This window comes from Hyaena hyaena, unplaced genomic scaffold (assembly GCF_003009895.1).
Source record: "Hyaena hyaena isolate Hyena2069 unplaced genomic scaffold, ASM300989v1 scaffold_304, whole genome shotgun sequence".
Lineage (NCBI taxonomy): Eukaryota > Metazoa > Chordata > Mammalia > Carnivora > Hyaenidae > Hyaena > Hyaena hyaena.
This window is the reverse complement of record NW_024080937.1, coordinates 402,950-425,316: the sequence shown is the minus strand read 5'-3', so window position 1 is coordinate 425,316 and position 22,367 is coordinate 402,950. Positions and strand designations below refer to the sequence as shown.

Below are 22,367 nucleotides of genomic sequence, written 5' to 3'. Positions count from 1 at the left end.
GAGACACAGAATCTGAAGCAGGTGCTAGGCTCTGAGCTGTCAGCACAGAGCCTGACGTGAGGCTCGAACCCACAAACCATGAGATCATGACCTGAGCTGAAGTTGGAGGCTTAACCGACTGAGCCACCCAGGTGCCCCCACTTTATGTACTCTTTATGGTTTAATATTAAGGCATGAAAAACCTTGTGGGTTTTTTTTTTTTAATGTGGTAAGATATACCTAACATAAAATTTACCATTTTAAACATTTTTAAGTGTACAGCTTCAGTGGCATGAAGTACATTCACTTTGTTGTGTAATCATCACCACTCTCTATGTCCAGAATTTTTTCATTATCCCCTTCTGAAACTCTGCCCTAAACACTAACTCCTTAGCCCTACCTTCCAACCACTGGCAACTACCATTCTGCGTTTGGTCTCTATGAATTTGCTTACTGTAGGTACCTCATATAAGTGGACTCATACAATTTTTTGTCATTTTGTGACTGGCTTATTTCAGTTAACATAACATCTCATGATTCATCCATGTTACAGCATGTGTTAGATTTTCTTCCCTTTTAAGACTGAATAGTATATTCCACATTTTGTTCATTTCTTCATTCATCAATGGACACTTGGGCTGCGTCTACCTTTTGACCGTTGTGAGTAATGCTACTAAAAACAGGAGTGTGCAAATACCTGTTTGAGACCTTGCTTTCAATTCTTTTGGACATATACAATTGGAATCTCTTGAGGAACTGCCTTACCATTTTCCAGACTGGTTCTGATTTCTGCCATCCTGGCCAGCACTTGTTATTTTCTGCTTTTTTTGATAACTGACATTCTAATGAGTAAGGAGTTGTATCACATTGTGGTTTTGATTTGCATTTCTCTAATGATAGTGATTCTGAGCATCTTTTCATGTGCTTATTGGCCATTTGTGTATCTTCTTTGTAGAATCTGCTGAAGTCCTTTACACATTTTTAAACCGGGGTTATTTATTTTTGTTGTTAACTGTGTTGTAGGAATTCTCTTTATATTCTAGACATTAATCTTTTATGAGACATTATTTGCAGATACTTTCATTCTGTGAGCTGACTTTTCACTCTGTTGATTGAGTCCTTCAATGTGTAAATTTTTAAATTTGATGTAATCCAGTTTACCTATTTTTTTTTCTTTTGTGTTTCTTCTGCATTGCCTAATCTAATGTTATGAAGCTTTTCCCTGTGTTTTCTTCTAAGAGTTTTCTAGTTTTAGCTCCTATGTTTAGGTCTTTGATGATTCATTTTGAGTTAATTTTTGTATGATGTAGAGTCCAGCTTCATTCTTTTGCATGTGAGACCCAGTTTTCCTGGCATCATATGTTGAAATGCTGCTTCTTTATATTTGGTAAAAAGTCAGTTTTCCTTGGTTTATTGACTTGATGTTACATTATGTAATATCATCTAATATCAATCAATATCTTCTAATGTTCTATTAGAAGATCTAATAGAAAATAATAACTATATATATATAGACACCTTTTTTTAAGTTAATTGAGGCATCAGTAAATTTGCTGGAGTGGTAGATTATTCCATGGAAACAAAACATGTATGTGACTTTCTCTCAACAATTCATTTGTAAAATTCACATTGATAAATGTACATCTTCTTGAAAGATTTCCCTCAAATTAATACTAGGTGAATGTTTTTGTTTCATCCCTAGGCATGGAAGAGGAGATGGTTTGTGTTACGCAGTGGTCGCTTAACTGGAGATCCAGATGTCTTGGAATATTACAAAAATGATCATGCCAAGAAGCCTATCCGTATTATTGATTTAAATTTATGTCAGCAAGTTGATGCTGGATTGACATTTAACAAAAAAGAATTTGAAAACAGCTACATTTTTGATATCAACACCATTGACCGAATTTTCTACTTGGTAGCAGACAGTGAGGAAGAGATGAATAAGTGGGTTCGTTGCATTTGTGACATCTGTGGGTTTAATCCTACAGAGGAAGGTAAGTTCAAGATTTTATTATTCAACCTGAGTTCTCCTTTACCACTGCATTTTTAGAACTATTATAAAATCCTTCATTATTTCAGTTACACAATATATTTTCTTTTACTTTTTTATAATAGCTAACACCATTTGGAAAAAGCACTAACCCTCTAATCGTTTTGAGGGGAAGCTTTTTATAGGTTTTAGAAAGAGAGACCTAACGATGTGGGGCAGTAGCTAAAATGTCTTGAAGAAGGTGACAAGGAGATATACTTATTTTAGAGCATTTCTTGAATTTATATAAATATTAAGTTGAACTTTATAGCACTGTTGATACTTGACTATTTTCACCTATTTTAAAAACAGCATTTTAATGTGACTCAATTATTTTGACATTATTTTAAAAATTATATTGGATTATGGGACACCTGTGTGGCTCAGTTGGTTAAGCATCTGACTTCGGCTCAAGTCATGATCTGACTGTTCATGGTTTCAAGCCCATGTCGGGCTCTGTGCTTGCAGCTTGGAGCCTGCTTCAGATTCTGTGTCTCCCTCTTTCCCTGCCCCTAAATCAATCAATCAATCAATCTCTCTCTCTCTCTCTCTCTCAAAAATAAACATTTAAAAATTTTTTTAAACTATATTGGATTATGAAATACTCAAGAGGACTGTCAATACCTATGAAGAGCAAGTGATAGTCACAAAACATGATTAAAAGCAACAAATGAGTTTACTTAACACAAAGATCCTAAAAAGATCATGGTAGAAGGAGAGGCTCAAGGTTTGGATAAGAGGTAGTGAAGAAAAGCCTCTCAGGTAAATTGTAGGTTTTTGAAGGAAGTAGTATTTATACATAAATGTAAAAAGGGATGTAGAACCCTCTAGGCTTAGGGGCAAGGGAGAGCAAGGACCCAGAGGTGGAAGAGAATCATACTTGACTGGAGCAGAAAGAACTGAGTGATTGAGTAAAGGTCTCATAAAGAAAGTGGGGACCCCTGCGGGGCTCAGTCAGTTAAGCGCCGACTTTGGCTCAGGTTATGATCTCACAGTTTGTGATTTCAAGCCCCGTGTTGTTCTCTGTGCTGACAACTCACAGCCTGGAGCCTGCTTCAGATTCTGTGTCTCCCTCTCTCTCTGCCCTTCCTTTCCTCTTGCTCTGTCTCTCTGTGTCTCAAAATAAATAAACATTAAAAAAAATTTAAAGAATTTTACAAGCAGAATTCCTCTTCAGTGCTTATATAGCTGTCCTGAGCACTTACTCCCTGTCCACTTCTCTACTTATTTTTCTTTTACAGCAAACACATATCTAGGGGACCTCACCACAAATTTAGGTCTGTAAAGCCAAAAATCAGAAGGAAAGGCGCCCTCAGGTCTTTGACCTTTGCATCTTCATGGTTATACTCCCATTTACAGTGTGCATTTCCAAATATCTATATTTAGGAGTGTTGGAGGTTCAGTGAGGGCTGGAAAAATTGCATCAACAATCAACATCAAGTTTCGAATTGAAGTGAAATAGCAGTCATCTCTAATTAGCTCAGGTCAGCATGCTGCTTCCTCTCTGGCCAGTCAGCAGTCCACACGGAGGAGCCTTCTAGGGCTGGGATTGGCCCGGTAGGGTGGGGAAACCCCTTGGTGAGAAAATCCAGAATCCTGAGAGGGAGCCGCACTCAAACAGGCAAGGAGGCATCCAGTATGGACAGGAGGTGGCTGATGAACTAGAGCTTTTCCGCAGAGCTCTAGTGATTAAAAGCCTCAAGAAATTGTTTCACCTGTGGAATTAAGGCTTCGGTGGTTTTTGCAAAGTTACTAATAAATATGTTCACATTTTAAGTGGTAGTGGAGGTATGACTTCTAATTCCAGTTAAACTCCTTTCCATTCCTCTTGCCTATAAGGTCTATATTTGAGTGCAGTAGAGGATTTTAAAGCTAAAGTCACAAATGAGATAGCTCTCTAATGGCTATTTAATGACCACTCAGTAATGATAACTTGTGGATTAAGATACCACATTAATTTCATTATGTGATTTTTATTTAAAATTATTTAAGTCTTCATACACTCTTTTTGTTGATGACATCGTTTCAATTTAGATTTTGTTTTTAGGGACATCAAAGTAGGCTCCTGTCCTCATTGGTTGCCTGTGTAGATTCATTTGATCTGAAAGACTAAGTAGTAGGGGTTCTTCCATCTCTCTGTTTTCTGTATAATTCCCCTAAATATGTTGCCAAAGGAAATGAGATACCCTCTTAGAGAAGATACATTCTTCAGTCAAGGAATATGTCTAAACTTTGGAAGCCCATTCAGGGGTAGGTAGAGTTGAGAATCCCCAAAATAAGAATTTCAAATGCACAAGTATCTGAGATTAACTTTGCAAGCTTCAAGGCATGGAGTCTGGTCCATTTGTCTACCTTAGAATGACTCTTCATCATCTGGAAGTTTGATGGCGATGTATTTGTAGTTATAGTCACAGTGTTTTTACTTTATAAACTTACTAATATATGGAGGGGGTCAAACTTCCAAATCCTTTTAAAACAGATTAGAAATACATTTGTCTTGAATGAAACTGAATTTGTGAATGTTTTATCTTCACTAAAAAGGGAGGTTGTAAGAAAACTAACAGTATTGTTAATCAAATTTGATGTAAAAAAACACAAAAAAATTTTGATGTATATAATGAGTTGGTTACCACGAACAGCTGTGCTAATAACTCACTTTTATTCATTAAAACAAGCTGCTAAGGATTTCAGTTTGCCAGTGCTTTCTAAATGTAGTTCATGAACTATACCTAAATGTAACTACATTTGTTTTCTAAATTCTACAATATAGAATTTTTTGCAAGTTCATCCTGGCTTTCTCCCAAATAGCCATAGTTAGAAATGTCTTACTATGATGTTGAAGACTTGAGCTTCTCCTAAATCATGAAGCTGTATATAAATTAGTAAGTCATAGATCAGTGAAAGATGAACAGTCCTTCATTGTGTAGTATCGAGGAGCCACAAAAATATTTTATTCTATAAATTTGATTTTTCATGCATAGTAGCAAAACTGCAAAACGCTTCAAAGTTAACCACTGTATTTCTTTATTCATTTGTAGTAGCTGACTTTGCTAGATGCCTTGAAAAAAATCCACACATTTAAAGATTTATATGAAATTCAAACTGCAAATAACTGCTATTATCCTTTGTGATCACATTCATACAATTTAATATGACAAAGTAAATATCAAAATGTCTTTGTTCTTCGATTTACTTTACCACCTGCTTTATATTCTCTTGCTTCCAAGTAGATCTCACCACCAGTCACTAAATAATAGGTGTTTTTGTTTTTACCTAGAATCTGTCCCCTGAGCCCTGTGCTCTTCCCATTTCAGAATTGAGTATGCTCCACTCTTGGCTTAGAACTAATGACACGAAACCGTTTTTCCCTTTGCTGTGTCAGGCTAGATGTGGGAAGAAATATCCTATGCTTGGTTATTACAGTCCGAGAAAATAACTATCCCCAGTCCCTATGAGAATAACTACTTTTTGCTGAAAACAAAAGGAAAGGGGAAAAATCTGACCTGTGTTTTGATTCCAGGAACCTCTCAAAATATCGTTACCATGTTATTTCCGCTGCCCCAGGTGACCACTGCTATTATTGAATACTCAGAATGCTGGCAAGCTGAATCTGTTTTTAAATTCTAGCTCATTGAACTATGTGTGGTTCCTATGAATGCTTTTATTTAGCAGATTTGAGGGTAGAGACTAATTTCTTTTGTTTTTCTTGGAAATGTGCAGATTTATTTTTGTTTCTACTCCAAGGTGGAAGCTGTTAAATCTGCCTAACAAGTGCCAGGAAACACAGCCTAAGGGCTCTAAACAGCTAACTAACTTGGCGCAAAGGCTCCTGGTCTAATTTCAGGGTGCAAGATTAGAAAGTTGCCTCTTATCAATCAGTTGAGTTGCTTTTCTCAAAATGCCCAGATAATAGTGGCTTAAAAATATTCTTTGTTTAATATTCTTCCCTTTAGAAAAGTAGGTAAACTAACGTAAGAATATACATATGCTCCCTTTCCTGTAAAAGCAGTTCTTAATTAGAGAACTGCTAAATTTATTTCTATTTACTTTTAATTCAGGTATGACTCCTGTCAAAGGTACAGATCTTAAGCAATATAGTGCAATATAGTTGTATACATATTCATAGCATTCATAGGAACCACGCACAGTTCAATGAGCTAAAATTTAAAAGCAGATTCAGCTTGCCAGCATTCTGAGTATTCAATAATAGCAGTGGTCACCTGGGGCAGCGGAAATAACATGGTAACGATATTTTGAGAAGTGCATATATATATAGTGCAATATAGTTGTATACATCTATCTATATCTGTGTGTAGAAACAGAAATCTGTGTAACTGTCACTCAGATTAAAAAAAAAAAAAAAAAAGGACACTTCCAGCCTCCAAAAGGTTTTTTCATCCTTCTTCCAAGTAAAAACTCAGATTTTTAAAAAAATTTTCCTTTTATAACCATAGATCAGTTTGCCTATATCTGAACTTTATATAAGTAAAACCATTGAACCTGGCTTCCATTTTTCCAATAGAAGTCTGTGAGATTCATCCACGTAGCATGTAGTGGGAGTTTTTCATCCTGTGTAGCATTCCATTGTATGAAGATATCACAAATTAAGGATCTGTTTGAATGTTGATAGACATTTGGGTTATTTCTATTCTGATACAAATAAAGCTATTGTGAGCTGTTGTTATACATACCTTTTGATGGACATGAGCCCTTAGTTCATGTGGGTACGTAGCTATGGGTGGAATTGCTACATCATAGGATATGTACTAGTTGCTTTCCTACCAGCAGTGTAGGAGACTTCCAGTTATGCTGCATTCTCACTAACATTTGGTATTGTCAGTCATTCATTTTAGCCATCCTAATGAATGTGTAGTGGTGTCTCATTGTAGTTTTATTATTTATTTATTTATTTATTTATTTATTTATTTTCAGAGAGAGAGAGAGAGCATGCAAGCAAGAGAGGGGCAGAGAAAGAGGGAGAAAGACAGAATCTTAAGTACGCTCCATGCTGAACACAGAGCTGGGGGGTGGGGGGGAGGGAGACCTCGATCTCACAACCTTGATATCATGACCTGAGTGGAAATCAAGAGGTGGTTGCTTAAGTGACTGAGCCACCTAGGTGCCCTTCATTGTAGTTTTAATTTGCATTTTCCTGAGGACCAGTTCAACTAGAGTTTATTCTGCTTTTGTTTTGTTTTCTTACACATTTCAAGTTACTGCTCTTGAGATCTTGATCCATTGTCTCCTGGGATGGGGCTCTGGCACCTAGATCTTTAAAATCCCCACAGTGATTCTGATGACATGATGCCTCTGGATTTAAAATTAAGACATTTTCAGAACTTCCTAAGGGTTATTCCTAAGTCTCCAAGAATGTTTCTACAACCTGTTAAGGAGACCATCATGACAAATAAGATAAAAAATTTTCTATTTGAAACACATTACATAGATTGGGCTATGATTAAAGATCTTCAATTTTTTAATAAACTGAAGAAATTGCAGGTTGCTTTACTAAAAATCGCGACTACTGACGTTTCTCGTTTGGATCCATTTGTTAGAGTTACCTTTACAAAGTGTTCTTCTATAAAAACTGGTGTGTTGTCAGGGCACCTGGGTGGCTCAGTCAGTTAGGCATCCAACTTTGGCTCAGGCCATGATCTCACAGTTCGTGGGTTCGAGCCCCACGTCGGGCTCTGTACTGACAGCTAGCTCAGAGCCTGGAGCCTGTCTTCAGATTCTGTATCTCCCTCTCTCTCTGACCCTCCCCTGCTCACGCTGTCTCTCTCTCTCTCTCTTTCAGAAATAAATAAAACATAAAAAAACAAATGTGTTGTGAAGTGAGAAGACAGTTACTTTAGCAATGTTAATAAATGCATACTCTTTGTGGATAGACTCTTATTTGCTAAGTTAATTAGATATAGATCCAATCAAAATACATCTCTTGACCAAAAAAAAATTTCTACAACAGACCAGGTAAATTAGTAATCAAAAGAAACAGAGTAACCTTGACCTATTTACCTGTTGACCTATTTGTGAACATAAAGGTAAAATTTTTGCAGTAGAAACCAGAAAGTGTCCTATCAGCAAATGTAGCCCATCTTGAGAGAAAAGGATCTCATCTAGTCTCCTGACAAGGACATGGGCAACACCACAATTTTATTACCACATGCTAGATAGTGTATGGCAGGAGCTATAAAATCAGAGGACCTGTCACATTAACTCTGAAATACTCTCTTTACCAATGAGAAATGGTAGAATAGATTCCCTGTGGTTGAAAGTCTTGTGCCTTTTGAGAAAAAAAAAATATAGATGTAGATATAGATATGGGGCACCTGGGTGGCTCAGTTGGTTGAGCATCTGACTCTTGATTTATCTCAGGTCATGATCCCAGCATGGTCATGATCCCAGCATGTGGGATCGAGCCCCATGTTGGGCTTCTTGCTGAGGGTGGAGCCTGCTTAAGTTTCTTTCTCTTTCCTTTTGCCCCTCTCCCCCACTCACACATGTGCGCTCTCTCTCTCTCTCTCTCTAATATAAAAAAAATTAATTTAAAAGAAATATACATATATATTATTTTGATTGTTTAGAGGCATTACCTGAACACCCCAACTTCTGTGTGGGGCAGTAATACCAGGGCATTATGGTTCCAACTAGGATACAACTGTGCTTTAAGTTAGGGATCATGTGGGCCAATGTATTATTTATGGTTCTCCTCACATAATAATACTTCTCTTCACTGGAAGCTGGTTGAAGCTTACCTTACCAGTACTTATTAGCTTCTAAGTAAAATTTAGTTAAGAATTTGCTCCAGCAGCTTATTAGGCCTTTAATGGATGCTAATTATACTCTTTATGTCTTTTGAATTAAGACACAGGAAATAATTTTACACACATAAGCAAACCCTAAGCTGATATTTGGTTCTCAGAAACTTGATACCAGCATTACTTAGAAGGAGCAGTAAGTTAGAAACCCAGGTGAGGCAGAAAACAACAAACAGAATCTGCCCAACTACTTGTCAGGGAGAGTGGGGCAAATCACGAATCTTTATAAGGTGGAACAGAAGTTTTTCAGACCAATTGGTTAACTTTGGCCAGAAAGGAGAATACTTAAACACATTGCAATGCTTGCATCAAAATATGCCTAGCTGAATATATAAGTCAAATTAATATGAGTAAAATAACCCCAAAGACTAAAACTTTGAAGATAACGCATTATCTGCACCAAAGTGGCAGAACAGTGTTCCCTTTCCTTTTTTTAAAAAAAAATTTAAAAAATGTTTTATTTTTTTGAGAGACAGAGAGACAGAGCATGAGCAGGGGGAGGGGTAGAGAGAGAGCAAGACAGAATGTGAAGCAGGCTCCAGGCTCTGGGCTGTCAGCACAGAGCCCAGTGCGGGGCTTGAATTCACAAACTGTGAGGTCATAACCTGAGCTGAATTCGGACTCTTTATCGACTGAGCCACCCAGGCGCCCCAGTTCCCTTCCTTTTTTAAGTCCTTCATATGCCATCTTGTTTGGAATGGTCAGGATTGCTTTTCATGGCTATTTAAAGGTCTATTCTTTCATGAGCTTGCTAGTGAACATGGTGGAAGTTCTCTCTAGTTCTTGCCTTTTAGAAGTACATGCAAGCTTTCCTGTATTGTGAACAAGATACTATATGTTTTTTAAAAAGGAACCTTTGAATCCCAATCTTTTTTTTTCCTAGAAATCGAGAGGATCTCGCATCTCTAAAGAGGATAAAAAACTTTAGTCATTCACAGGTGGAAGAAATGGAAAGTTAAATATGAGATGGTCCCATTGTATTCATAAAACAAGGTCAGACAAACATGATTGCCTGGCTGGGTGATTCTTCTCCCACTGAAGATGAATCACTCTGTTCATTTAGTGTAGAGCAATCAAGTTTAGAAAAAATATTCAAGGAAAAGTGTGTGTATAAAAACATCCACCTGGAAAGCTTACTTTAGGAAGGAATTACAGTGGAAAATTAGGATTCAGACTCTTTTATTTAATGATATATTTCCACTGTTGAGTTTCATTTTGTTTTGGTCAGAACTAAAAATTGAATGGGATCATACAATTTTCCCATGCCTCTATGGGACAAAAAGAAGAAATATATATATATAAAATGTGTTTGTGAATACAGCCTATAGGATATGGTAACTGCTTTCTGACCCCTCTCCTCTTTTTTTTTCCTTGAAGTTGTATATGTTTTTTGAAAGCTCTTCAGAAAATATTTTTTCTGAATATTTTTATATTTCAGGTAACTATTTTTCATAGTTCTCTTAAGTTCAGCAATCCACAAGGATTTACTGAGTCACTGACTTAAAATCCTCTTAACTAAATCTTTATATATTTTCAGCTAAGTCAAAACAGTGAAACATTTCACAGAGTACATTGTATACACTCTTGGTAATCAACATCTATTAGACGTAATGAGATCTTTATGAATTTCCACTGAAATTATGTCATTATGTTGTATAAATGCCCAAAAGAAAAATTTTCTGTTCTCACCATTTTCTTTTCTTACCTTTCACAAATAAGAAAGAATTAACTAACTCCTGGCATAAAGTATTAGATTTTATTAGATGAGCTTGTATGAAGACTTGACATTGCATGCAGGATAACAAAGATAAAATGTTAGAAATTAGCTCAACTTCTGTTTACTCAGGCCAGACTCTCCAAGTGAAAGAAGTCCTCATACTTAATTAGCACCTAGGAGGGCTGACAGAATGCTTCAGGAGCAAATTCCAAACTGCACAGTGCAGTTGAATGGATCTTGAAGATTTGGGAATGTCCCTTGCCTTAATCTCTTTCAGCATAACATAGAGAGCCTGGGTGGTTCAGTCAGTTAAGCCTCTGACTTTGGCTCAGGTCGTGATCTCACAGCTCATGAGTTCGAGCCCCACATCCAGCTCCGTGCTGACAGCTCAGAGTGTGTAGCCTGCTTTAGATTCTGTGTCTCCCTCTCTCTCTGCCCCTTCCCTGCTCACACTCTGTTTCTCTCTCCTTCAAAAATAAATAAACATTCTTTAAAAATGTGCTTAGTGAGTTTCTTCTGGGTGAATGTAACAGTGTGAGCACTTACCACTCATAGGGCACACTGATGCATAGGAGTTTTGACCCTTTTTGTTTGTTTTGGGGGCCTACAAATAAAGATAAGCTAATATCTAGCCATACTAATGTGTGTTATTCAAGCTTTACAATTATGAGCTCTTTTAAAAAGTTTATTTATTTTGAGAGAGAGCATGCAGGAGGGACAGAGAGAGAGAGAGAGAGGGAGAGGAGAGAGAATTCCAAGGAGGTTCCATGCTGTCAGTGCAGAGCCCAATTCTCGGCTCGATCCCACAATGCCATGAGATCATGACTTGAGCCCAAACCAAGAGTCAGATGCTTAGCTGACTGATCCACTCAGGCGCCCCATGATATAAGCTTCTATGCTTAGGAAGAACAGTTATAAAACATAATTTAACTACATAAATTTTGCTGTGGTACATATACAGATATTAAAGTTGAATACATGAAGACATTATCAAAGGCATGTAGACTTATCGTATAGTCTGTAGAGGAGCTAGAGCTGACATGTAGCTCCTTCCTGGTGAATTAACAGGCCATATGACTGCCATTTGATTTTATTTGGTTGAACATATTAAATCCTTTACCACTTTTTTGTGTCTTAGATAATGTTTTGTTATTAAAAACCACCTCAGTTTGAAGCCAGCCTTTTCTGTTCTTTTTTTTTTTTTAATATTTTACTTATTTCTGAGAGAGACCGCATGAGCAGGGGAGGGTCAGAGAGAAAGAGGGAGACAGAATCCGAAACAGGCTCCAGGCTCTGAGCTAGCTGTCAGCATAGAGCCTGACGTGGGGCTCAAACCCACAAACTGTGAGATCATGACTTGAGCCAAAGTCAGACGCCCAACCGACTGAGCTACCTAGGCGCCCCCAGCCTTTTCTGTTCTAACATAAACAGTAAGTGAATTTGTTTATTCATAAATGAGTATTTACCTTTTTCTGGATTTATAGCCTTGTATTCCTAACCACACTAGCAGAGAATTTTTCTTCTGGGCTCTTGAATATTTACTTGGTTGTGTCAATGATTAATGTGGGATTTCATCTCTAGGTTTTCAATTTGTTTTCAAATTACTTTAAACAATTTAGCTAGTTTCATGTATCTTCTCAAAACATTGCTAAGTGCTAAATAAATTACTCCTTCACTTGCTGACCCCTTTTGCATGAAAATATTACAGAAACCCAGTGAATGGTAAATGAGGCTATGAGCTGAGGGAAGAGGAGAAACCTTCAGAAAAAACTCTTTCCTTGAACATGAAACCCGGAATTAGAACTGTTTCTCCTTAGTCTGCTGAGGAGTAGAAAGAAAAGAATGAACAGCAAAATAAAGATGGGGCAAAGAGGTGATTCTTGAGCCTGTAAATGCCACATAATAAAATGGACCTCTTTGGAAAGTTGGCTTGGCATGGGAAACACTTTGTTTTTTATTACAGGAAAAAATCTATGTCTTGAGCTAAGATTATAAACATCTTCACTTCCAGTAGCCTCAAAACTAGAGATTGTTCAAGGCAAAGTTAAGATGGCTTTATTATAGCCTCTGGAAGAAAGAGCCTTACTCTTCATACCTCTTTGACAAGAGCCAATAATTTCTGGTAGAGGTAAAGGTAATTGCTGTAGAGGTAGTGTTTGTTTTAACTGACGTTGTCATGGTTGACCATGTTCTTGTGTGTTGAAACAGTTTTATCTCCAAACTTCCAAGTAGCTTTATTTAAGAAACAATTCTTCAAATGGGGTAAACGATGACAGTTCCACTTTGGTGTTGCAGATCTTGTGAAGCCCCCGGGCAGCTCTGCACAGGCGCCAGCCGATTTACCTTTAGCTGCCAACACAGCACCACCAGCCACCCAGGGGGATTCATCCTCCGCTGCTCCACCTCCTCCCTATCAGCTAATTAACCTTCCACCACACCTAGAAACTGTTGGCATCCAGGAAGACCCTCAAGACTACCTCTTGCTAATCAACTGTCAAAGCAAGAAGCCTGAACCCACTAGGTAAATGCCTGTGTGTGTGTGCGCGTGTGCGCGCGTGTGCGTGTTTGTGCATACTTGGGATCCTACCTTTAAACTTATACAATTATGATTTGAAGGCTTAAAAGAAACCCAGCTCTACAGGTGTGTCACTTAGGCTTACTATATTTCAGGTTATATTCCTCTAATAATCTGATATTCAGGAGTTTTATTGAAGAAACACATTCTCTAACGTCTTTGGCAAAGAACACTTGTACCTACAAGGCTCTTTTGGAAATCTGTCTCCTGTTTCATAGTCTTTGTTACAGACTCACAGTATTACTTGCTTAACAGATTTCACTGATTTATAAATGGTGATCTTGCTCCATTTCTTATGTGATTGTAAACCAGCCAAGGGTCATCTTTTGTTTCTGAAGAAGGAGAGGAATACCTACTACTAGAAGATTTTGAAAGCAAAACGATTCCATTGCAGTGAGTGTGTTGTGGTTGCTTTGGATCTGTGTGAGAAATTAATTATACAGGTAAAATCCCAGTATAGCAAATTCTATGGAATATATAAATTGGTTTTTAGTGAAATTTGATGAAATCAAATCAATCAAGTGTATTGCTAAAAGCTATACAACTTTCCAGTCATCACACCTAGCCATGAAGCAGAGCTTACCCCAAAGCTCTGACTTTATACGTTTCTAAGTAAAAACAAATATATCGATTTCAGTGCTTGCCCAAAGGTATCATAAAGCCTTTCTCAGATCCTTGATTTCCCCATCATCTCCCTTCCTGCTTCTTTCTTTTCTTCTAAGCTATACAGTAGTTTCATTTGATCACTCTTGTCATTTTCTATTGATTAATTGGAAGGCCAGAGGTAATGGTGAGAATTGGAGCCAGAAAATGAAGATCAGGAAGCCCGTGTCTGCCATCAGTAGTGTTGTGGCAACTAGTAATGTTGGGGATTTTTATGTCCTCCTCGTTTGCGGTATATAAAAGTGGGAATGAATTTCTGATGTGAAAGATACTTTTTTTCAAAACAGAGTGATTGAATTAAGCATTATTTTATAACAAAAAGTTGTTGTTAACTGTTTTCACGGAGAAAGTGACTGTTACCAGACTGATGGTACAAAGTGCATATTCAACAATTTTTATATAGAATTTGTCAAGAACCACAGATTAGGTTGTTGTGAATTATTTTCTTCAAGATAATGGAATACAAACATTCTACCGATGGGTTTCTAGATATTTGTTGTAATGGGATTTTACCTGTAAGAACAACAAAAAAAAATCTTTATAAATCAGCACTAGTTAATAATATCAAATTCTAACTTGATTTTGCTTGTTTGCTGTGAGTATTTAAAATTACACATTCGCAACTTTGTTACCTATGCTACTAACTAAGATTTTATTTTGTAGAGATTCACAATTATTTTTCATTATCAACTTTTTAAAAGCCAACAGCTAAGTGATAGTTTTCAGTACTTGTTATATGGTATCTTTCATTGATCTCATTGGTATTACAGCTTTCCTGTTATAGTAGAAATTCTGCTCAGAATCCCTGCTCAGGTATATTTTGTATCTATCTATTTTGCAGAAGTGACAGTTAATTGACAGGTATTTATGAAGTACCCACTATGTGCCCACTGTCTTGCTAGGTGCTGTGAAGGAACAGACTAACTACATAAGCCACCTCAGATACAGTCACTGTCAGAGTTTACAAGCAAAGCTTTTGAAAAAGTCAAAACATGCAAACATTAAGTGTCTGCAGGTGAAGGCAGGAGAATTGCTTTGCAAACCCTTGTTCATCCAGCAGGACTCTGGATTCAGCTCAGACATCTACTCCTCTGGGAAACAGTCCCCCAAACTCCCAGGCTGAACTAAATGCCTCTGTGGGTTTTCATAGCATCCTGGTCTTGTCTCCTTATTTGTGTTTTACCTCAGAATTGGAAATAGTTTGATATATTTAATTTATTCTTCACCAAACCATAAACTAGTCAAGGGTAGTGAACTTACTACTTGTACTTCTAGCTTTTCTTAACCCACATGTTGAATTAAGTGAAGTGCAAATTTAGCATATGTGTAGATGCATTAGAAATTCCTAGAAGGGACAGTGCAAGTGTTTTTAAGATAGAGGGTGTGGGGCACCTGGGTGGCTCAGTCGGTTGAGCGTCCGACTTCAATTCAGGTCATGATCTCACGGTTTGTGAGTTCAAGCCCCATGTCAGGCTCAGAGCCTGGAGCCTGCTTCAGGTTCTGTGTCTCCCTCTCTCCCTCTGTCCCTCCTCCACTCACTGTGTGTTTCTCTCTCTCTCAAAAATACAAGTTAAAAAAAATTTTTTTAAATAAAATGGAGGGTGAAACGTTTCAAAGGAGAAGTAGGATTTGAACTACACTTGTTGGTGAGAGAAAAGGACTCTGTCATTAGCAATCTACATAAAAATCATTTGAGAGAAAGGCGAGGTGAGAGTGAGGGGTAGGAGGAAGCAAGTAAGAGGAAAGCCTACCCAGAGTAGAGGGTTCCACTGGGCGAGAGTCAGACAGAAGATAGGGCATTCAGGTAGAGCCAGCGAAGGTAGCCTCAGTACAAGTGGAGTTGCCTGTGGGCTTTTTTGTAGTTCCCACAGCCTCCTGGGACTCTTAACAGTATTTTCTCCTATCAGATGAGCGATATGAAAACCATATTCTGAAACTACTGACCTTGTAGCAACATAACAGTATGGTCTCTTGGGTTCATAGGAAGAGGGAGAAATTGGAGGAAGGAGGCCCACTGGGATTTCTTAGGAGGGTTTGGTGGTATGGATCCTAGCAGAGACCCAGGCCTGAACTTGGGGTGGTGACAGTGGGAACAGAGCAGGAAAACAGTTACTTGGTTAGGAAGAAGGAGTTGGTGCCTGAGGGATGGTGGAGATCAAAGAGAGTGAATCAAAGCTGATTGCACTTTGAGCTAGAGAATCTGGATAAAGACATTTCTTTTAATGGCAAGTAGAAAGTACAATCCATTTCAGAAGTAAGTTGAATTTGGCTTGGTATGCATAAGCAGGGTAATGCTGGGGTAACCAAGTAGAGCTATATTTGAACAGTTTGAAAATATGGGGCTCAGAGTTTGGTGAGAAGATGGGAGTTGTCAGCATTCAGAATGTGAAGTTATGAGAAAGGCGGAGTTTTAAATGGTATGTGTGATAAAAGAATCAGAAGATTGGATTCTGTTGGCTCTTCCCAAGTGGGGACACTGGGAGAAGGAGCCAGTCGGTGAACAAGGGAGTAATCAGCAGGGGAGAATGGAAGTGAGGGTGTAGCAGTATGGATTCCGTGACACCAGTGGTGGAGAGTTTGAAGGAATACATGTGATACACAGTGCCACGTATTACTAAGCCATCAGGGAAGATCAGACCTTAAAACAGCTCTCCAAGTTAAGTTTTAAAAGATTAAATTCAAGTTCCTACAGGACTTTGGACAACACTCATAAGAAGTTAAGTTATCTTATTAACCGTTAAGGAAGTGCAATGTGCTGGTATTGTTAGTTTCATATTGGCTTTTACCCAAATTTTGTGGTACCGCAGAAAGCAGAGACTAGAAATGTACCCCAAAACTTTAAATGTATTCTAATGAGATTTCTCAAGGGTAATTATTTTTTGGAGTTGGCAAACTCTCTGGGTTGTATTTTGATGGTCTTTATAGTATTGGCTGAATGCTTGTTAAAGAAAATTAGTGGAAAGGAAGATACACAAACCTTTCGAGCTGCCACCTCCTTATAGGTCATACTGAATTTATTCAATACCAGGTAATCATTAGACTTACCGTCTTACAGAACAACAAATTTGCCACAGGTGGCCTAAAGAGCAATGGACCAGCTTGATAAACTGCACTGGCACGAGGCTTCTGCATGCTCTTCAGGGGAAATGATTTTCCTTGTGTCTATGCCTCAATCATTTACCTTTCTCAGAGTTTTGTACCTTTCTAATTCCAGCGCTTCAGGTATCGTGGATTTGATAGGTGGAGTTGGGGGTGTGGGCACGTACAGGGCAGGAATTAGGGAGAATGCTTTTGGTGGTTTTGTGGTGGTGGTTTTATTATCTGGTGTATAATCATAAAAACTAAGGAACATTCATGCTTTAAATCTATGGATCACACCAAAAAAATCTAATGAAGAAGCCATGTAGTTTGATTGCTAAACTATATTTATTAAAATGTAGCCTTCACTGTGTTTTATTTTCTGTCATTAACAATTTTTATTTAGAACACATGCTGATTCTGCAAAATCCACCTCTTCTGAAACAGACTGCAATGATAACGTCCCTTCTCATAAAAATCCTGCTTCCTCCCAGAGCAAACATGGAGTGAATGGCTTTTTCCAGCAGCAAATGATGTATGACTCTCCACCGTCTCGTGCTGCATCTGTCTCTGTAGACTCCAGCCTCTATAACCTGCCCAGAAGTTACTCCCACGATGTTTTACCAAAGGTGTCTCCATCAAGTACCGAGGCAGATGGAGAACTCTATGTTTTTAATACCCCATCTGGGACATCAAGTGTAGAGACTCAAATGAGGCATGTATCTATTAGTTATGACATTCCTCCAACACCTGGTAATACTTATCAGATTCCACGAACATTTCCAGAAGGAACTTTGGGACAGACGTCAAAGCTAGACACTATTCCAGATATTCCTCCACCTCGGCCACCGAAACCACATCTGGCTCATGACCGATCGCCTGTGGAAACGTGTAGTATCACACGCACGGCCTCAGATACTGACAGTAGTTACTGTATCCCAACAGCAGGGATGCCACCATCACGTAGTAATACCATTTCCACTGTGGATTTGAACAAATTGCGAAAAGGTCAGCTCTAACTGGCTTCTTCTGTGTTAGAAGTTAACGATAGAAAATCTGTTTATCTGAATATTTGTTCTTTTCAGTATAGAATGATGGTAAATGACAGTCCTTTTTTTCCCTCAGCTCTGCAGTCACCCACTCATGTAGTGAAGATAGCAGAGTCTCAGTAGATCCTTGGAAGGGTGTTTGTGCATGCAGTATGCGTGCGCCTGTGTGCATGCTCTGCTGGAAGGGAGAAAGCGGTGGAGTGTTTCATCCCTGAAGAAGTATGGCCTTAGTAATACCTTCCTGCCTCAGGAAGTGTGTACCCCTCTTTCCTGCTTTCCATGTATCCTGGGTGGGTAGACTCTCGAATGGGACAGAGGAGCAGGAAAAGGACCAGCCACATAGCCCCTCCGAGTCATCCCTTTCCTGTATTTGTGTGCCATCATGGCCACTTCGTGTCACATCTGTTGGGCTCTGTTTCCTTCCTTCCTCCATAAGCAATTTATACGTTGTGCCTAACAAGTATAGTCCGTTCTCATCCTGCCATTCTGTGTTTTGTTCGTTGGTTTTATTTATTTTTAAAGCTCTGAATCTCCTCTCCCTTGACCCTAGCCCTATAGCCACCTCACTTAGTCGTATACCATCTCCTAGAGCCTGCCAAAAGTTACAGACCTTGAGAAGGGGAAAAATTCAGTCTGGGTCACACTCTGAGGTTCTTAAAGTCCTAAAAAATAGAAGGCCAGAGTTTAAGAGGCACATACCCTAAAAACTATGTGGCTAACGTTTCTGTATTTTGTGGTAGAGTTATCCACCTGTCCTAAAGAAAATGAAAATTTAAGGCATCATGAATAGTACTAATATGGGTACTTTATTTGGCCATTCAATACCAATTTCTAATTCCCTTCTTGACGTAGCTTTATAATCTGATTATAGGTTACTGAGATGGAAGTTAGGCCCAAGGTGGTGCAAAAGATGGGAAAACAGAAGTATTTCTTTTCTCTGTCTTTAAATAACCCATCTCATCCCAGGCTTAGACAGCCATCTATTGGCATAATCAAATGCTGGTACTGGTTAGCATATCAGTGAGTGTCCTTGATTTCTGGTTGTTTAATGTGCCCATTCAAGATTCTGTTCTGTGAACATCTTTTTAAAAACTGGTGTGTGTGCATGCATACCTGCGTGCAGGTATGTAAAGAAAGAGAACAGACCATTCTGAGAATCCTGAGAAATGGCAAAGATGGGAAGAAATGCTGATAGTTTGTTTTCTATTTTAGATGCTAGTTCTCAAGACTGCTATGATATTCCACGAACATTTCCAAGTGACAGATCTAGTTCACTTGAAGGCTTCCATAACCACTTTGTAAGTATAATTGACCTTAGCACCAAGTGTATTTCATTATCAGGAACTTCATACTTAGCGCCCCAAAACTGAAGGAGATCATGATAGAAGTCCTTTCAGATCCATATGAATAGGTCTGACTTACAACTGTGTTTTCCTGTTTGATAACAGTTTGTGTTTATTAATAGAAACGTATGTGTGTTTTAGAAAATCAAAAATATATTGACAGTGGGAAGTGTATCAAGTGAAGAACTGGATGAAAATTATGTCCCAATGAATCCCAATTCTCCTCCACGACAACATTCCAGCAGTTTTACGGAACCAATTCAGGAAGCAAATTATGTGCCAATGACTCCAGGAACATTTGATTTTTCTTCGTTTGGAATGCAAGTTCCTCCTCCTGCTCACATGGGCTTCCGGTCCAGCCCAAAGACCCCTCCCCGAAGGCCAGTTCCTGTTGCAGACTGTGAACCACCCCCTGTGGATAGGAACCTCAAGCCGGACAGAAAAGGTAAGCAGGCCTGGCATGGTGAAAGGGCTGGGGGCTGCCAGCTTAGATCTGCACTTAACTGTTGTTAAATCCAAAGTGGAGTTGGGACTAGAAATTCTGAAGTATTTCATAGTACCTTAGTTATCAACTTGTTTATGTGCGGTGTTGCTGTTTGTAGATTAATAATTTTCGTAGGTTGATGGCCCAGGTGAGATTTCTGTACCCTGTCTCTAGAGCAGAGGTTACAAACTGAAATATTCACAAGGTTTGGCAAGCAACGGGAGAAAATTAGGAGAAACTGGAATGCACCTGCCCATTCTAAATGGAATAACTAACTCCTTGGCTATAATCCTTTGTTGACTTGCGAAAATAATATGGGCCCATATGGGCAAATCATCTGATGTATCAAAAGAAGCCAAAAATTTCAGCTCTTATATATATAAGTATTATCTTTTGATTTTAGAGTTCGATCAGCTAGTTTAATATAAAACAAAAACCAAAAAACTTTGCAGAGCAAACTAAACACTTCTAACGACTAGTTTGGGCTTTGAATACAATTTTGTAACCTCTTCTCCGGAGTACATAATATCAAATCAGATTTGAGATTATTAGTGCGTTTGATAGAATTCTTTAAGAATAGTGAGGTTGCTTGTATAGTCTTTTCAGTCTGTCCATATAACAACTTCTTAAAAATTATTCTGCCTTTGCTGGGTTATTATAAATGCTTCTACTCTGTTATTTCACACTGGCCCTCGTAAGTAACATTAAATTCTAAAGTAGCATGATTTGTTAAGAATTCAATATAAAAGAAAATTTTCAAACTGGTACTACATACCCAGGTTTTTAAATTTTGGGTCTGAGTGGTTAAAACCCAGACAACTAGCTGTGTTGCAGCATGTTGTTAGTGTGATTTAATCTTGACAACCAAGTAAGTTAGTAATCCTGGCTAGGTGATGAGTTGGCACCATTTCTGGGGAATTCAGCACATTTAAAAAGTCTCATGTGCTGTATATAGCTTTTTAAGAGCATGTAATATTTGTGTAAATTTCTCATTAACCTGAGTTTAGATCATTAAAAATAATTCTAAGTAAGTTCCACTTGTGGGGAAGAGTCCAAGACTTACTCAGAATATCTAAAGAAAATGTGTTTTGTTCTATTTTGCCTTTAATTAAGGATGGTTCTGTGCTGAAATAAGAAAGTTACTGGAAACAGAGTCCCTTTGTCCTGCTGTCTGCATTTCTGTCCTCTGGGAAGTCTTTGCATCTGCTTTGTTCTATTTCACGTTATTTCTTTCTTTTCTGTTTCCTGTTCTATAGCCTCTACACGGTTTCGGCTTTTCAAGAGCTTTGGCCTATAGTGCCCCTCTGTGGCCTCAGTTCTGCCTCATGGCCCCTTTTTAGTGCCCTTGCAGCTTGCGTGTCTGCTGCTAATTGCCTTAATCATTATTCACTCACTTTAGAGTGCTTACAGATAATCTGATTGTTCTTATTTGTCTTTTCACACCACACCATGTGATTAATTGCAGGCCAGCCCATAGACTGGCTGCCACTGGTCAGCTGCCCACCTTTGGTCTCCCAGCTAGAAAGATAACCATACGCAACATCCACAGACACCCAGACGGCCCCAGCAGCAGGGCCATATCAGGGATGGGTATCTTAGAAAGGGTGTGAGCAGCACAGGCTTTTTATTTGACAACTTTTCCTTTTGCTTCTCTTTGTCCTCATTTGTCTTTAAATCTATTTAGACATTTTTAGTCATTGTCTTCTTTGCATTGCAATATGCAAAAGATTCCTTATTTATATTTTTAAAAGGTTTTAGGATCTTTTAGTATTCTCTAGGTCTGACAGGGCTCATGTACCCCATATCATAATATACATTATCTTATGTATATATCATGATAACATAACATGTATATACTGTGTATTATTTATATTTCATATATATATAATTATACTTCCCTATCTATATGGTGAAAATACAATATATTCTAGTATATTAGCAATTAAGTGCCTTAGTTCTCTAAAAACTTGAAGTGACTTTTTGGTAGAATCGAACAAAGTAGGTTCTGGGTTACTTCTGCAGATTGTGTTCAGTCTTTAAAAATTAAGTGAACTATTGAGAGACAATCCTGAGTTCATTGGCCAGTTGCTTATTTGGCATTTATGCTTAGATACAAAATGAACTGAGAAAGCACCCGGATTAAAATAGTTTCTGGCAAAATTGAGGAGAATAAGTTTAGCAAAACAGTAAAAAGATTACTGAAATCATAGTCATTAAAAAGAAAAAAGTTTTGACTTTTTCTTTAGTACTGTTGTACTTTTTAAATAAATATGATACAAGAAAGGAAGTATGAGAGACTATTTAACTTGGCAAAGTTTGTCAACTCACTATAGAAAGTTATAGCTTTTCAAGAAAAACGTATTTTAAAACCCAAATTCAGATCTTGGAGCAGTTTGTCTTTAAAAACTTAAGCTGTAAAACAGATGTCTTATTTGGTCATGAAATTCTTCTCATGCATAGCGTCAGATGAGTCTGTTTTATTTCCACATTTTGTGGCATCAGATACATAGCTCGATCTATTATTCTAATATCTCTTATTAACTAAGCTTCAAATTAGCAAACGTAATTCTATCAAATATGGCTTGATTAGTTTCAAAGCCTAATATAAACGGTTCAACACCCAACATAA

General features: G+C 38.0%; 1 protein-coding gene across 2 annotated transcripts in view; it reads left to right on the top strand.

Annotated features, from left to right (window-relative positions):
* GAB1 (GRB2 associated binding protein 1) overlaps positions 1-22,367 on the top strand; it is a 123,138-nt gene that overhangs the window by 79,455 nt on the left and 21,316 nt on the right. For both annotated transcript variants that reach the window (XM_039248214.1, XM_039248215.1), the window contains exons 2-6: positions 1,682-1,976; positions 12,842-13,067; positions 17,269-17,870; positions 19,124-19,209; positions 19,396-19,699. In XM_039248214.1, coding sequence (XP_039104145.1) covers positions 1,682-1,976; positions 12,842-13,067; positions 17,269-17,870; positions 19,124-19,209; positions 19,396-19,699 — 1,513 coding nt within the window. The remainder of the gene's footprint in view (positions 1-1,681; positions 1,977-12,841; positions 13,068-17,268; positions 17,871-19,123; positions 19,210-19,395; positions 19,700-22,367) is intronic.